A 17,304-nucleotide genomic window follows, 5' to 3' on the forward strand; every position below is an offset into this window, starting at 1 on the left:
AAGGCCAATTCGAGAGTGACAATCTCTTCCACACTGAAGACAAATCCAATCTGTCCCCTGTCCAGCTCCTTGGTTTTTCTGCTTTTGTGACTTCCTCTTTTCCTTGGCCTGCTGGACAAGGGTCTCTTCAAATTGGGCTGAAAGCCCAGATGTCAGAGTTTCCCATCTGTTGAGGTCCATTCCTAAGGCCTTCAGATCCCGCTTGCAGATGTCCTTGTATCGCAGCTGTGGTCTCCCTCTGGGGCGATTTCCCTGCACTAATTCTCCATACAGGAGATCCTTTGGAATCTGACCATCAGCCATTCTCACAATGTGCCCAAGCCAACATACGTAGATGTCGCTGTTTCAGTAATGTACGCTTGCAAGTTGTACTCGCTAGGACAGGCTTTGTATGCTGCTAGAGCTCTTCTCTTATCCTCAATGGTTGGTATCAAATCCTCCGAATGGGCTTTGAACCAGTCAGCCATCTTTTTGGTCTTCTTGCCAAAGGTGGACAGGGCAGTGTTATACACAGCGTTCTTGAAATGTTCCCATCGTTCGGGTGCATTTACATTAGCTGGACCTGGAAGGATTTCCTCAAGGGCTTGTACAATTTCCTTCACTTTTCTTTGATCGCAAGTCTTGCTGATGTCAATACGTGGTCTTCCTTCATCTTTCGTGTGATACAATCTCTTTGTTCGCAGTTTTACTCTACTACACACCAGGGAGTGATCAGTATCGCAATCAGCACTCTGGTAACTGCGTGTGATCGTAACACTAGGAAGGCTAGAACGTCTAGTGAGGATCAAATCGAGCTGATGCCAATGTTTGGATCTTGGATGCCTCCAGGAAACTCTGTGTTGAAGCTTCGTATTAAAGAATGTGTTGCTGACACAAAGACCATAATAACAGCAAAGCTCCAGCAAGCGTTGGCCATTTTCGTTCATCTTTCCAATGCCAAAACGTCCTAGACAGGTGGGCCAAGAATTGTGATCAGCACCAACTCTAGCATTAAAGTCTCCAAGGATGACCAGTGCCTCTCTTTCAGGGACTTTTTTGATAGTAGCTGCCAGATCATCATAGAATTTGTCTTTCACTTCTGTAGTGGATGACAGTGTTGGTGCATATGCACTAATGAGGGTGACTGGTCCTGCTGATGAGTGGAGCTGCAGAGACAGGATTCTTTCTCCACAGTAGGTGGAACAATGCATCTCAGCAGAGTATTTCTGACTGCAAAGCCAACACCATATTCCCTGGTCTCATTTGATGGTTTTCCCTGCCAGAAGAGTGAGAAGTTTTTTTCTTTGGCAGATCCCGAGTCTGGCAATCTTGTCTCTTGCAGGGCAACAATGTCCATCTGCAGTCTACTCAGTTCCATGTAAATGACAGCTGTCTTGCGCACATCGTCTATTTCTTGCAGGTCGTCAGGAAAGCCGTAGTCAGAGAAGCCAGGGGTCATTGTCCGTATATTCCAGATGCCCAGCTTTAGGGCAGAAGTTTTCTTACGATTGTTGCATGGTGCACGGTTATCGATATGCTTGTCTGGTTTCACCCTAAACCCCACGCACCCCATGAAGTTAACAGACCGTGGCGAGGTAGCACCTTACTGGCTGGGGGCTGCCCAGCTTAAGGCGGGTGGTATCTACCTAGTGAGGTGCAGTGACCTCTCCCACCATCAGAAGTAGCCCCTGGCGTCATGCTCTACGCCAATTGAGCAAAGACTTATAACCGGTAACTGCTACTTCCCGTGTTGTTTCAATGCTGTATGCGAAGCTGGAGTGTCCTCTCCAGAGTACGAAGCCTGGGTAAAATAATATGGAGGATAGGCTGTTACCCAAGCAGCAAATCCCCCCTCTCCACATCACTGAAATAGTCCAATGGAAAGGCAAGAGCCAATACAACTGGTTCCAGTGATGTTGCAGGAGTTGCCAGAATGACATGAACTGCCGGCTCCGGATTTTGCCTCGAGGTTATCTCCTGAAGCCTTTTCCATAAGTGGATATAGCCACAAGGCAGTGGAGGTTTAAAATCGGAGTTTTCCTTCTCCTAGATGGGCTGCCTTCCAGAGCTAATGAGCCCCACCTACCCGGCCTGCTCTCTAATAGTGTGGAAGTATCATCTGACCTTTAAAATATACTCCTCCCTGGCATATGGGATGTTAACTGGCTTTCCTATTTACCAAATTAGCAATAATACAATGGCCAAAATCCTGTCTTCATAATGGTGACAGAAGCTTCTGCTGGTAAAATTTAATTTAAGTTAATGAAATGCTCTCTATTCCCCACCATGACCACCATTTTATGTTCCGAGGTTCCTTTGGGATCCGAGCCTCAGGATGTGCAGGGGCTTTAAAATTAAAGGCTCTCACACTGCCACCACTGGGATCAGAATCACCACCACTGATCTGACATCATCAGCTTCTGCCACTAAAGTTTAATTTAAACTAATTAAATGCTTCCTTCATTTTAAGTTCCAAAGCTCCCTAGGGTTCCCTTTTGCTTTGGGGAAACCTTTGAGAGCCTTGGGAAGGAAGGGCTTTAAAAGTCAGAAATTACTGCCAGATTGCCACTGCTGGGATTGGGAGCACCATCACTGATCCAGCAGTAATTTTTTACTTTTTGTATCAGTAGCTCTCAGAGCAACATACAATCAATGAAAAGTCTTTAAAAGAATCTAAAATAATTTAAATACTTTAAAAAGCATAAAAATTTAAAACAGAACAATTTTAAACAGTTCAACAATTCAGATAAATAAAAGATTGGAGATGAAGTAACAATTCCACTAGGTATCAAATGTCTCAATAAATGGCCAGCATTTAATGGTGCTGAAATAAAGAGAATGAGGGAAAATATATGGTAGGTAATATTATGTGTTCAGTGTTGCAAGTGTTTTTTGGGTGGTTTTTTCAAAAAGTTGACACACACATCAATTTGCTGTAACTCTTATTGTGAACCTTACTTATTCACACTAATTTTAATCTGCTATGAATCAGTGTGAGAAGATCCCTTATTATTTTTTTGGCCACTTAGTTTCCCACCTCACAGTGACTAGGGGTTATGAGGGCTGGTTATTTATTTATTTATTTGCTCAGATGATGTGGCCCTTTGTGTGCATGGCCATGTTTGCCATGGTGGATACTCTCCTTATTCTGCTATTTCCCTGTATGGCACCAAGCAGCAGCTGTAAAAGAAATCCAAGGCACAGAGAAGCTTCTCCTCCACTGCATTACTACTGGAAACGTGATTCAGCCCTGTGTAGTTACATATCATGTCCAGATAATCACAAGTGAGGGAGGTGAAAGGCGGTGAAGGAGAGACATAGAAGTAGCAAGCTAGCAGCTGCTACTGCTGGGGCTGGGGAGAGTGAGTGAGTGAGAAAAACCTCTAGGGATATACTGACCCCTCACAATAATATGTAACTAAACAAACTTTGCTGCTGCCCCTTGACACACAGTTATATTTTCCCACTCATCTGTTTGGTTCATACTTTTCCTGATGGCATGACGATGTACCACAATCACCACTACTTTGCTTGGCTACTATGTGTGGCTGTTATTTGATATTGGTTGCAGTTTTGAGGGTGATGCCAATGTTTGTATTTAATTGGCATGTCTGTTTATGAATGACTTATATTTGTGTGCCCTTTTCCCCACCTCCCCAGTGTCAGCATGAAAGAAGTAAATATGTCATGTAGTAGACAAAACACAGGACAGCTCTGGCAGCTGTGAGTGTGGCTTTACCTGCTGAGTCTGTTAATCCAGCCATTGCATTGCAGTGCAACAAGAGGAGGAGGAGGAAGTGTATGAACAGCATGCAAGGGATATGCAATGAACTACACTGTTAAGGGGAGTCAGCCAATAATAGGAAGCAGCATGGAAACAGTCAGTATCTGCTTTCTTTCAATGGCAGTTCCAGATGGAGCATCCAAGGGAAGGGTGTTCGAGAAACAAAGCACTATAGACAAAAAAGCCCTCTCTCCTGCAACAGATCTTTATGATCAGGCAGATATGTAGAGGATGCATCAGAGCTGTAACTAGCAGTTTTGGCACTTGGGGCAAGCAGCACAAAATGCACCCCCAAATCAACCTTATAATTCATGAGGTGAAAATAATATAAATCATTCCAGTACTGAATATCTTCCCATCCTACACAGAGGATATGAGCGCTGTCAGACCTATCTCCCCAAATGAAAAGTGTGTTTAATCTACTGAAATCTGTTTGCACAATTACACAAAAGGATATATCCTGTTGTGCAGTTTCACCAAAGCTGATTCAGCATGCAACAGATAATGCTTACAGAAATAAATGTCTTACCTTGCGGTAATTACCTCTAAAATTTGCACCTTTTGTGTCACTGTGCAAAAGTACCACAGGGGGTGCCTTCTAATCACTGATAAGTGAAAGACAAGGAAGGAAGAGAAAACAAACTTCCATAGTGGGTTATGTTAAAATAATCTGCCATTGAGCTTGTTCATGATGTATTTCAAGAAAGAGGAGAGTAAAAAAAGGTATCAGTTAGCAAGAAATGAGTTTGGAATTGCTACTGAAGTAAGTGAAACCTTACAGACAGTCAAAGAAATCACTAGTAAATACATCCAGAAATCTAGGCAGCTGCCCTGCCATGCTGCATGATCAACAGGCAGTTCACAACAAAGAGTCCCATGGTACCTGAAAGACAAACACATCTATCCTGGTAGGAGACATCATAGGTTATGGCCCATTATGTATCAGATGCATTTTCCACAATATCTGTATTTTCCACAATACCTAATGCTAGAGATGGCAGCTTCATATTTGTATCCCTGAGGATACGAATACTAAGCACAGCACCACAAGTGCCACAGAGGTCCATTCCCTCTCCTCAGAACCGGCCTGGTTCACTCACCAGGTTCTGTGCAGTGCACACATCCGTCACATGGACATCATGCCAATAGCAGAAGTAGCCTGACTGGCTCTGCCATGCCTCTCCATGCAGCTGACCATTCCAGCAAGGAGGCAGGATGACGAGACTCACTGCTCAGCTATTCAGTGGTTGGCTGTGCAGGAAGGTGGGCAGAGGTGGTTGGGCTACTTCTGTGATTGGCGCGATGTCACTGCTGATGATGCATGTGCTGCATGGTGCCCGATGAGTGGACCAGGCTGGTTCTGGGGAGAGGGAATGGACTTCTGTGGCACATATGGTGCCACATTTCACATTTGTATCCCCAGGGATAAAAATCAAAGTTTACATCTCTATCTAGCACACCTGATGTCACAATTCCTTTTGTTGGTTATAAGAGTCCCAGAGAGTTTTCATTCAACATTATAATGTGTCCACTCCATCCGGAATGTGTTTGCTACTGTTACACTGAATGTGTATTCACTGGAATGCCTGCAGAGCTACCTATGCTAAACCTGTGCATGTCTAGAGGTTAAATGCCAGCCAAAGTACTACAATCTTTTCTGTTTGAGTTGCGTCTGATCTGTCATGCATCAAACTGCAAGCCTACGATTCTGCAGAGCTGCTGCATGTCTCTCTTCATTATAACCCAGATAAAAAATTTAGAGAGAAAGTATGTCTATTACAAAAAAACACTCTCTTCCTTTGATGATACCATAGAGAAAGAGCTAATTACCTGAAAATCCAGCTAAGCATCTTCCCAAGAGACTTCAAGGTAAGAGGTATAAGATTTTCAGTATGTGTGCATATCATGTGATTTAAATTGTATTCCTGTTCTACCTACTTCCAATAAACTAATTTACCACTTTCACTAGAGAACTGTAAAAAGAAGGAAAAGCCATTACATTCTAGTACATTTCTACTGACAGACTAAGGAACTGCTGTAATTTGTGTTGATTGTTACTGCATGTCATAACGCTCTAACAATAGTGGTTATCTTTCTTGATGGTAATCTCCAATAACCTGTAGACCTGCTATGTAACACAACTACTAAAAAGGCAGAAAATGAAGCATTTTCCACTGATGAATACTGAATTCTTACCCATACGAGGAAAAATGTTATTTTCATTTTTTAATTTTTAATGTTTTAAGGCAAGGTTTATGACATTTTGGTGTGCAAAGAAAACTAATGCACAATTTAAAATAATTTTTTTCCCCAATTAGGTGAATCTTACTTATCTATATTTGAACTTCTGAATGTACCACAGGGAACCAAAATTTAGAGCTGTTTGTTGTTGTTAACCATCTGCTCAAGCATGCAGGTTCATAAGCACATTTTTGTCTCTGCAGGACAGGAACATCTGGGGCAGAGCAACAGCCCTTATTGTGGCATTCCAATGGTTTGTGGATCCAGAAATAATAGCAAACTGCAACACACACATGCTTTAAACTGGGATTTTAGATCACACTGTGTTAGCTACAAACAGGCAAGAATGAGACAGAAAACCAAATCATGATTTAGTTTAAAAATAATAACCAGTAACACCCACCCAGTTTTATATTAGTCTAAACCCAGTTCATATCTGCCAACTTACTTCACAAAAGAGACCTGCAAAAGCACAAAGATTATAGCGCTTCATGTGTCAGATGTGAACTATGATTTTGAGAGAAGAATTTAGAAAGTGACACAGCTCTTATGTTTGCTTTGCCATTGGTGAAAATATATTCCTATTGTGTATTTTAAACTCTTTTTTGTGAACTATCATTTGGTTCCTTTCTGATGAAAACACGAGTGACTGAAAAAAATCTGAAGTTTTAGAAGAGATCACTGTGTTAGTCTGTGCAAGTATGACAGGCAAAACCCAAAGGAAAACAAACAAACAAAGGCAAAAACCATGTGGCACCTTAAAAACTATTGTATTTTAATGTGAGCTCTCATGGACCTTTCGTGAAGTGGACTTAATTCATGAAAGCTCACATTAAAAAATAATAGTCTTTAAGGTGCCACATGGTTTTTGTCTTTTGTTTTCCTTTCAAGAAGATGTTAAACTACCCTTGGTATTAATAGGATTACATCTGTGTAAACAGAAAAGCCAGCACTTTCATACTTATTTCACTCTTCAAAACACATTTAACTTATATATCTTAGTAAGCAGATTAGGTAACAGGCATGAAAAATTACATGGAAATTTTGGAAAGGAGTTGACTTACCAGTCTTTTAATGATTCTCAGCAGAAGCTTCTGATCTTTCATTTCTGTTTTCAGCTGCAATGCTTTAGCAAAGCTGTCCATATTTTCTGGAGACATACTGTCCATGTTGTCCCCCCCATAGAGTTGAACTAACAGCGACAAGCACTGTGATGCCTTCTCATATATTTCAGGGTCCTCACTAGGAAGCTAATAATAAAAATAGCAAATGAAATTATTAATGACACAGAATTAATTCATTTTCACTGGGTTTGGGTGTAGTAACATCCACTTTCTAACTTCAAACATTACTGCTTACCCACTTTATTTCCTGTAGCCATTTACTGGAGAAGATTAATAAGGAACATAATAGCAATACGCATTGTAGGGCTCACAGATTATAAGAATTTACAATAACTTCAAGCAGTGGCTATTATATATAACTTCAAGAGTGGCTATTACAGCCTCCATTTTGAAAAAACGAAACAAGATCTTCCCAAATGTTTCAACCTTCGCTAAGAATTTAGTGGGCGTTTTTTCTTTACCCTCCTCTCCCTAGCACTTCATTCAAGTTTACAAACATTTCCATATCTGTATATCAGAAATTTTCCTTCATCTCTTCAACATTTTCAAATAGTAACCAACAAAATGGGACTTTTTAAAGTGGCACAATGTCTGCTGTATTGTGTCTTTCTGGGATTCTCCCTTCTCTCATAAAAGTCATATTGGCTTGCTAGAACTGGTTTTCCATGCCCCATGACTGATTTCTCTTTTTATGCCTTGTGTGTTTCAAAACTGAAAAGCTGCAATCCCAATCTTTATTTGACTCCTTCTCCTGCCAAGCCTCATGTAGCTGCTGACTCCACCTCTCCAGTCCTCTCATAGACTCATGAAAATCTGCTCATGACTATGAACGGCATGAGTGATGTGGGGTGATCGTCACAGTAATGATGACCGCTATTTTAATTTTTATTAATGTTATACTGCATATAAAGAATACTCTGCTCTATGAAGAAGTTCATGTAAAAATAATGCAACAAAATTTCTGTAAGAATTCAACCTTTGTTTTCTATAGGTGATTTATAGTGGAGAACAGATAAAGAAATATGGTTTCTAATACAGTGGTGCCTTGCTAGACGATTACCTTGCAAAACAGTTAATTCGCAAGATGATAGGTTTTTGCTATCGCTATAGTGCTTCGCAAAACGGTTTTCCCTATGGGTGATTTTCGCTAGATGATGTTTCAGTCCGTGCTTCGCAAGACTTTTTTTGGGGACTTTTTTTTGCAAGACAGCGATTTTGACAGCTGGGTCCGCGCTTCGCAAAACAGTTTCCTATGGGCGATTTCCACAAAAATATGATTCCCCCCCCATTGGAACACATTAAATAGATTTCAATGCATTCCAGTGGGGAATCGCATTTCGCAAGACGATGTTTTCGCAAGACAGCGATTTTCACAGAAAGAATTAACATCATCTTGCGAGGCACCACTGTATACTATTGCACATTCTAAAGACAAATGTTTGTTTGGCTATCTCTTTGTATGTACTGCTTCCCAGGAACAGCAATCATGACAAGCAGGAAACCAACTAGACTGCATACATCAGCCAAAGGAGGAGGCACTCCAAAGAGATGGTTTTGTCTTTCACTTCCCAAATAAACACCTTTTTAAGGTTGGGTAGCTCAGGGTTTAGTCAGAGTCAGGGGTTGGAATGCAGCCAGCCTGTGTTGCCTTGGATAGACCACTTCTGAGTACTGTTTATCTAGAAAAGCCTGAAAAGGGTTGCTATAAATAAGAATTGACTTGAGGGCCCACAATTATTAAGGCTGGTGGTAACTGTGGGTTGATGTTTTCAGCCCACAAGTACCAACAGTCTTAGTCAATATTCTCTACCTAGAAAACCCTGAAAAGAGTTGCCCTAAGTCAGAATTGACTTGATGTAACATGATGATTATTAGTCAATTGTGAGAGTTGTTATTCAACAGCCACAATTATTCACATCTGCCGTTTCTGGCCAATATCTCCCACTCATTTCTGGACCCTATGTGAAGTTTGGGTTATTCTACAACACTCAGACCCCCTGAGCCTCTCTTCCTCATAGACCACTATATACTCTCTCCCACAAGTACCTGCTTTTCAAGCTACTATCTACCTCACCAACACTTGGTTCATCTGCCCTTATTTTTTAATTTCTTGGCACCTGTTTCTTACCATCAGCTTCTTTTCTAGCAGAGTATCCCTCCTTCAGCATCCTATTCCTGAATAATGAATATGGCCCCTAAAACTTGAGTTAGGATTTTCCTATTCAAATTTCCCTTTCAACTAATTATACTGATGCAAAGAATTCTGAAAGCCTAAAAATTGGTAACTGGTAAAAACTGACTGTGTCATGAATGTAACAGTTGTTTATAAATAATAGATAATAGTTACCTATAAATAATTGAAGAGTGTAAACATTTATGAATAAAAAGAAAGGTGCAAATATGACAGAAGAGGGTATTGCAGATAGAACATGAAGGAAAAATGCTTTAAATTCCAAGTCTTATTAAACATCAGAAGATTCTTTTACAGGGAAATCAGTCATGACCAGGGGTCTCAAACATGCGGCCTGGGGGCCATTTGAGGCCCGCCGGATGATAGTTTGTGGCCCCCGCCTTGCTTGCCCCCCGAAGTGCCCACATGTCCTCTGCTGTCAAGAGTCAAAAAAAGCCTTGACTCGCTCACCGGCTCTCTCTCAAGACAGCGCCTCTTGTACCCTCCATCCAGAACTGCAGCCTGCCAGCCAGCAGACAGGCGGACTGGCTGGCAGGCTGCAGTTCCAGATGGAGGGTGCAAGAGGCACTGTCTTGGAGGAGAGCCGGCGAGTGAGGCTCGCTGCCAGCCCTTTTCCCTGGCAGAAGCTGATGATGTCAGATCAGATGCCTGACAGCGGAGCTTGCTCCCGGCCCGTCCTCAAAGAGCACCTTCAATAGCGCCTCCAACAGCAGCTACTGCCACTGCCGCCCCTTCCAGGAAAGTGGCTCTCTGGCTCTCTTTCTTTCGGAGCACCCCCAGTACCAGCCCAGTCAGCGGCTGCCTCAGTGCCCAGCAGTGTTTCCTCCTCCTCTTTGTCCTGCTTCAGCTGCCTTGGCTCTGGAGGCTGCCTGGGCTCGCCTTGCAATGTTTGCTCCTCTGTCATGGTGGGGGTAGCTGCTGCTGCTGCTGAGTGTGCCTTTTTTTTGAGGGGGGTCCCTCAGAGGAAGGTTGCCGGACATCCGTGTGTGTGTGTGTGTGTGTGTGTGTGTGTGTGTGTGTGTGTGCGTGTGCGTGCGTGCGCATCTGTACGGCCCCCACCCCGTTCTGTTTAATTTCGCAGGTACCGATGGGGACTTATCTCCTTTGGCAAGGCAATTCTGTGAGTTGTTTTTTTTAAATCTGATGCGGCCCAGCCTCACCCAGACTCTGCCTCCAGCGGCCCCCAGGTAAATTGAGTCCGAGACCCCCTGGTCATGACTGTTTAAGTTATATAAAATTAAAACTAACAAAACCTAGAAGTACACAGGCACAAATTTTACACTAGATGATTGAACTGAATGATTTTTAACACAATTTATTGCTGAGTTTAGTATTTCAACCTTTTTTTCCTTAGGAATACATTGATGACATTATTAATTGCATTATTTAAAAGAGTAAATTTGACTGAGAAATAAGTAAACATTTCCAGATTAAAATTATTCTGTTCAGTTTTAATATTAGTTATGTTTAAAAAATAAAGTAGTCTTTGTTTATCAGTTTACACTTGATACAGAAACACATTATTTGTCTTATAACACAAATTTCTGTTCTAGGATTTCCACAGACAGCATTACTGACTTCAGGATGATTTCTACTGAAGCATAAGTAAAGCTATTCCTGGTAAGACAGTATATTTATTTTGTAATCTTTCATTATTCCCTTTCACAGAAGTTACATTATCACAGTTTCATTTGTTATGCCTTATACTTTATTACCACTATTATTTTAAATGCAACATATTTGTTTTCACTTTTCTATGATCATCTATGACTTTTTATTACTGGGTCGGTTATTTCAAAAACCTTTGTACTAGTTGCGGAAAAAGAGGTTACTTACCTGTGACTCTGGTTCTTCGAGTGGTCATCTGTGTATTCACAATAATGGGGATTAAGTCTGAACCCACGCAGAGCAGTCCCGGAACTTTTTGCTCGAGCACATGGTACTGGGACCTCCCACATGCTGGCTATAACTCCGCCCCTGGCACTGAGTGCCTCAGTTCCTGACACTCAATGCTGCACAGCACCTAGGTGCATACATGACATACAGCAGGGAGGATGGGCAGGGAGTGTGAATTCACAAATGACCACTAGAAGAACCAGAGTTATAGATAAATAACCTCTTTTTCTTCTTCTTGGTCTCTGTGAATGTACATTGATGGATGACTAGCAAGCTCACTCAACTGGAGGCGGGGATGTCTCAAAAGCAAAGAAGACAAAATAGCACGTCCCACTGCAGCCTTGGCCTTGGCCTGGACATCCAGGCAATAGTGGGAGGCAAAAGTGGATGGCGTTGCCCAAGTAGCCACCTTACAAATGTCAGCAATGCCCACTCCCTGAAGAAAAGCAGTAAAAGAAGCCACCTGTAACACACCCCCAGTCCCCCTGTTTGTTCTTCTACAAACCCAGGTTCCCTTTCGGGTGTGACATTTAATTTTCACCCTTTTTCGCTACCACCAGTGGATTTCTTTTATCCACAATGTAAATTATTTTACTCAAGCCTTGCCCTCAGCCTGTCTACTGGGGGAGGAGAATATGGAGGCAATTGAGGTGCTTCTATTTCTAATTGCTCAGAATTCTCCTCAGCCACAGTTAACCCTTCAGGTTCCAGATTTTCGGCTGCACTCATGACACTATCCCCCTCCCCAGGGCCCCCCCTTCAGATGGGCTGGGTCGATCAGGATAGGTGGGATGGAACTGCTGTACAAGGTCAGGGGTATGTAGGTTACTGGTGGGTTCCCATGATCGATCCTCAGGGCCATAACCTTCCCAATCTACGAAGTACTGCAGACCTCCTCAGTGGATTTGGGAGTCCAGGATCTGACGGACCTTGTATTCTTCCTCGCCATCGACCAAAATGGGCGGAGGTGGAGCCAGGGGTGGAGGTCGGGCAGGGTCCATTGCTGCAACAGGAACAAGGAGAGACCGATGGAAAACCAGGTGGATACGGACAGTAGCTGGGAGTTGTAACCGGAAAGCAACAGGGTTGATTTGGTCCGTGATTAAATAGGGTCCTATAAACCAAGGGTCCAACTTACGGGTGGAAAGCCAGACCTGGTCCCCTGCCCTTCTTGCCGTTTTCTGTTGGCCGCTGTCTTATAGGCATCCTTAGCTTGCTGAAGCTGCTCTCGGAGTAACCCTTGGAGAGCCTGCAACTCGCATATGTGGGCATCAGCAGCAGGAACCACAGTTGATGGCAAGACAGCCAGGAAAAAGCGAGGATGGTACCCATAGTTGGCTACAAATGGGGTCTATTTTGTAGATGTGTGTACGGCGTTTGGATATGGAAAAACTGACTGGTTCAAAATTGGTGGATATGGAACAACTGATTGGTTCAAAATTGGGAAAGGAGTACGACAAGGCTGTATATTGTCCCCCGGCTTATTTAACTTATATGCAGAATACATCATGCGGAAGGCTGGACTGGAGGAATCCCAAGCTGGAATTAAGATTGCCGGAAGAAATATCAACAATCTCCGATATGCAGATGATACCACTCTGATGGCAGAAAGTGAGGAGGAATTAAGGAACCTTGTAATGAGGGTGAAAGAGGAGAGCGCAAAAAATGGCCTGAAACTCAACATAAAAAAAAACTAAGATCATGGCCACTGGTCCCATCACCTCCTGGCAAACTGAAGGGGAAGATATGGAGGCAGTGACAGATTTTAGGCTCCATGATCACTGCAGATGGTGACAGCAGCCATAAAATTAAAAGATGTCTGCTTCTTAGGAGGAAAGCGATGACAAACCTCAACAGCATCTTAAAAAGCAGAGACATCACCTTGCCAACAAAAGTCCGGATAGTCAAAGCTATGGTTTTTCCTGTCGTGATGTATGGAAGTGAGAGCTGGACCATAAAGAAAGCAGACTGCCGAAGAATTGATGCCTTTGAATTGTGGTGCTGGAGGAGGCTCTTGAGAGTCCCCTGGACTGCAAGGGGAACTAACCTATCAATTCTAAAGGAAATCAACCCTGAGTGCTCACTGGAAGGACAGATCCTGAAGCTGAGGCTCCAGTACTTTGGCCATCTCATGAGAAGAGAAGACTCCTTGGAAAAGACCTTGATGGTGGGAAAGTGTGAAGGCAAGAGGAGAAGGGGACGACAGAGGATGAGATGGTTGGACAGTGTCATCGAAGCAACCAACATGAACTTGACCCAACTCCAGGAGGCAGTGGAAGATAGGAGGGCCTGGCGTGCTCTGGTCCATGGGGTCACGAAGAGTCGGACATGACTAAACGACTAAACAACAAGTACGGCGTTATTGTAGGCAAATTCAGCCAGGGGTAGCAGGGTAGCCCAATTATCTTGCTGATAACAGGTATAGCAACGGAGATATTGCTCAAGGGTGGCATTGGTACGCTTGGTCTGTCCATCTGTTTGGGGATGATACGCCGATGACAAGTGCACCTGGGTACCCAAACTGGTGTGTAAGGCTTGCCAGAACCGGGAAGTGAATTGCGAACCACAATCAGAAATTAAGTGTGTCGGGAGCCCGTGTAGACAAAAAACATGGTGAAGGTAGAGCTGGGCTGTTTCAAGAGCTGCAGGAGGCTTGAAACATGGGACAAAATGAGCCATCTTGGTGAACAGGTCCACTATAACTAGAACACAGATATACCCTTGTGATCGTGGGAGATCTGTGATGAAGTCTAGGGATACTGTGTCCCAAGGGCCGGCTGGTACAGGTAATGGTTGCAACAGACCTGGAGGTTTAGCTGGTATGTCCTTGGCTTGACGAAAAACCTCACAGGAATCAACATAACGGATGACATCAGCTCAAACCCGGGTCCACCAGAATTCCCATGTGAGTAAATGCAGAGTTTTGTACCAACCAAAATGTCCTGCAGGAGGGGAATCATGGGTCAGATAGAGCACGTTGGTTCAGAGGGGCCCTGGAGGAATGTACAAACATCCACGGTGTAATAGGAGACCCTGGTGGTTGGTAAAGTCTCCGGCAGAGCCCTCTTGAAGTTCCTACAGGCGTTGCTTGGCTGGCTCGAATTTCTTCAGCCAGCGATGAGCGAGTGGTAGTGGCTGCAAAAACTGAAGGGGATAGGATAGGTGTAATCGGAGGTTCTTCAGAGGTTGGAACAGCGTATTCCGGTTTGCAGGACAAGGCATCAGCTTTCCGATTCTGAGTATGCGGGATATAGGTGATACGGAAGTCGAACTGGGAGAAGAAGAGACTCCACTGGCTCTGGCACTGGTTAAGGCATCGGGCTGTCTGTAAGTGTTCTAGATTCCGGTGGTCCATCAAAACTTGGGCAGGGTGATGAGCCCCTTCGAGGTAATGCCTCCAGACCTCGAAAGCGGTTTTGATGGCCAAGAGTTCCCATTCCCAGATGGTGTAATTGCATTCTGGGGGTGTGAACTGCCGGGAGTAGAATGCGCAGGACTGCAGTGGCTGTGAGGGGTCTTCCCGCTGGGACAGCATTGCACCCAGGGTGACACTGGAGGCATCCGTCTCTACAGTAAACAGTAGTCGGGGATCCAGGTAACGTAGAATGGGCTTAGTGGTAAAGCAGGTTTTTAATGTTGTGAAGGCATGGTCTGGCTCTGGAATCCAAAGAAATGGCTCTTTGGGCTGGAGGAGGCGGGTCAGCGGCGTGGTTATGTCCGCATAAGATGGTATGAACTGGCGGTAATAATTTGCAAAGCTGGGAAACCGCTGTACATCCTTATGGTTCCGGGGTTTCTGCCAGGTTAGAACCAACTCTTTTTTCTTTGGGTCCATCTGGATCCCTTGGGGAGATACAATGTGCCCTAGAAACTCGACTTCTTGCAAGTTGAATTCACATTTCTCCAGCTTGGCGTAGAGTCGGTGGTCTCGTAACCATTGTAAAACCTGTTGAACGTGTTCCATGTGCCGAGCGGGGTCTCAGAAGTAAATAGAATGTCATCCAGGTAGATGATCACAAAGTGATCAAGCAAGTCCCGAAAGATGACGTTCATGAACCGCTGGAACACTGCTGGAGCATTAGTTAACCCGAAAGGCATGACCAGGTATTCATGCTGGCCATAACGAGTTCCGAAGGCCATCTTCCACTCATCGCCAGCATGGATTCACACCAAATTATAGTCACCACAGAGATCCAACTTGGTGTGAATACGTTCCCCCTCAAGGCAATCCAAAAGTTCGCCGATCAACGGCAGAAGGTAGCAGTCTCTAATGGTGATTTTATTCCTGTTCTTTCTCTAATTTCCATTTTAGAAACTCTAGGGAGTTTTCTGTCCCTGACACACCCTCCTGTTCCCTTGAGCCTTCATATTCCTGGTCCTCTTGGTCTGAAATTTCTCTTTCCTGAGGTAAAGTCTGACTCTCAGCTAGTTCCGTAACTGCCTTCTTTCCTCTCTTGGAATGCATGTCCAACTGTTTTTTATTTTGAATAAGTTGGCAGGTTACTTTCTCACCAATTCAAATAAACAAGCCTCAGTTTAAAAGAACCTCTTTTTTCTTTCCAGAGTTAGACAGATTTAAATTATGTAGCTTTCTTTTGGCAGCTTATGATTGCTACATTGTATCTTTGGGTTTCAAGCCTCGCTGTTCCTTGTGTCTGTTACTTTGTTTCTTTCGGCCTCCAGCCACTCAGCTGTTTCAGAAAAACTGTATTTCTCTTCTGTAAGCCTTAGTTATATTCACTGCAACTATTCTTTTGCTTCCACTTTTGATCCCCTCAGTGCTCCCTTTCTCAGAGCTTTGGGGTCTAAAGCTAGCCCTCTTGGTCCTTACACTCTCAGCTTGAGGTAAACTTTTAACTACAGAAATTTCCTCAGAGTCCTTTTCCTGCCTTTGTCTTTCCACACTTAGGAGTCCCTACCAAGCTATTCACACAGAGCTTTAGGGTTCCCTACTCCTTCAATTGGACTATTGACAACCAGGTTTCTTAGATGCAGAGATTTTCTTTTACTTTAGGCTTTCTGGTATTCCATACCTTTGAATCCCAGACTCAGAAAACTTCTCTTTATTTTTGTCTCCTTGAATTTCTTTTTCATTCGTATCCTAATAAATTTCACTTTATTTTGGTTTACTGGATTTCATTCGAATCCCTCCACTGCTCACCACTTTATGTCACATACCCCCAGTTCCCCTGTTTGTTCTTCTACACACCCAGGTTCCCTTTCAGGTGTGACATTTAATTTTCACCCTTTTGCACTGCCACCAGTAGATCTCTTTTATCCACAATGTAAATTATTTTACTCAAACACTAGTTGCCAACAATTGAAAGTTTTATTAAAGTTACAGATGTTCTTTATTTATTTACTCAGAATCACAATCATTGAAATGTCTTCTTTTATTTACTTATTTGCCATTTAATTATTTGTTACTACTCTCACTTCTAACATTGACTATCTAGCTCTTTCTCTAACCTCTGAAATCCTAACTCTAACTCTAACACATCCCTAACTGAAGTCCCTAACTCATATCCCTAACTGATCTTTAACTGTCTTCCATTGTCTTCTTATATTTCCTTGGTTCCGCCCCTTCTGTTCAACCATTAGTTGTTAAATCAGGGTTTCATCGTGATGGACAGGAGTGGTTACTGACCTGTCCGTCACACCACCGCTTGGGTAGAGTGGGCTCGAACTGTGTTGGGGAGAGGAACTTTAGTCAGCTCATAATTCCAGGCGGATGGTAGCCACAATCCATCTTGAGTTGGTCTGAGAAGTAGCTGGAGATCCTCTAGAGGGGCCATGAAAGGTTACTAAGAGCCTTTTGGAGGTACAGAAAGCTGAAGTCTGGTGGATATAGTAAGAGAGGGTGTGTTTGACATCTAGGGAATGTAGTGCCCTTTCCAGTGGTGATGTGGGTTGTGGGAAGAAATGAAGATGAAATTTTAGGCAGAAAGGACAGGTCTGGGTACAGGGTCACTTTGTCCAGGTGAAATTGAAGAAAAGGAGGGTCAATTCGCAGGACCGCAATTTCCCCTGATCTTCTAGCTGATGTAATTGCCAGGAGAAAGGCAGTTTTCAAGGTTAGCAAATGGTCT

General features: G+C 43.4%; 1 protein-coding gene across 15 annotated transcripts in view; it reads right to left on the reverse strand.

The window, feature by feature from the left end:
- Positions 1-17,304, reverse strand: part of ULK4 (unc-51 like kinase 4) — a 596,488-nt gene that overhangs the window by 98,419 nt on the left and 480,765 nt on the right. For all 15 annotated transcript variants that reach the window (XM_078377379.1, XM_078377378.1, XM_073003534.2 and 12 more), the window contains exon 35: positions 7,069-7,254. In XM_078377379.1, the coding sequence (XP_078233505.1) occupies positions 7,069-7,254 (186 nt within the window). The remainder of the gene's footprint in view (positions 1-7,068; positions 7,255-17,304) is intronic.

This window comes from Pogona vitticeps, chromosome 6 (genome assembly GCF_051106095.1).
Source record: "Pogona vitticeps strain Pit_001003342236 chromosome 6, PviZW2.1, whole genome shotgun sequence".
Classification (NCBI taxonomy): Eukaryota; Metazoa; Chordata; class Lepidosauria; order Squamata; family Agamidae; genus Pogona; species Pogona vitticeps.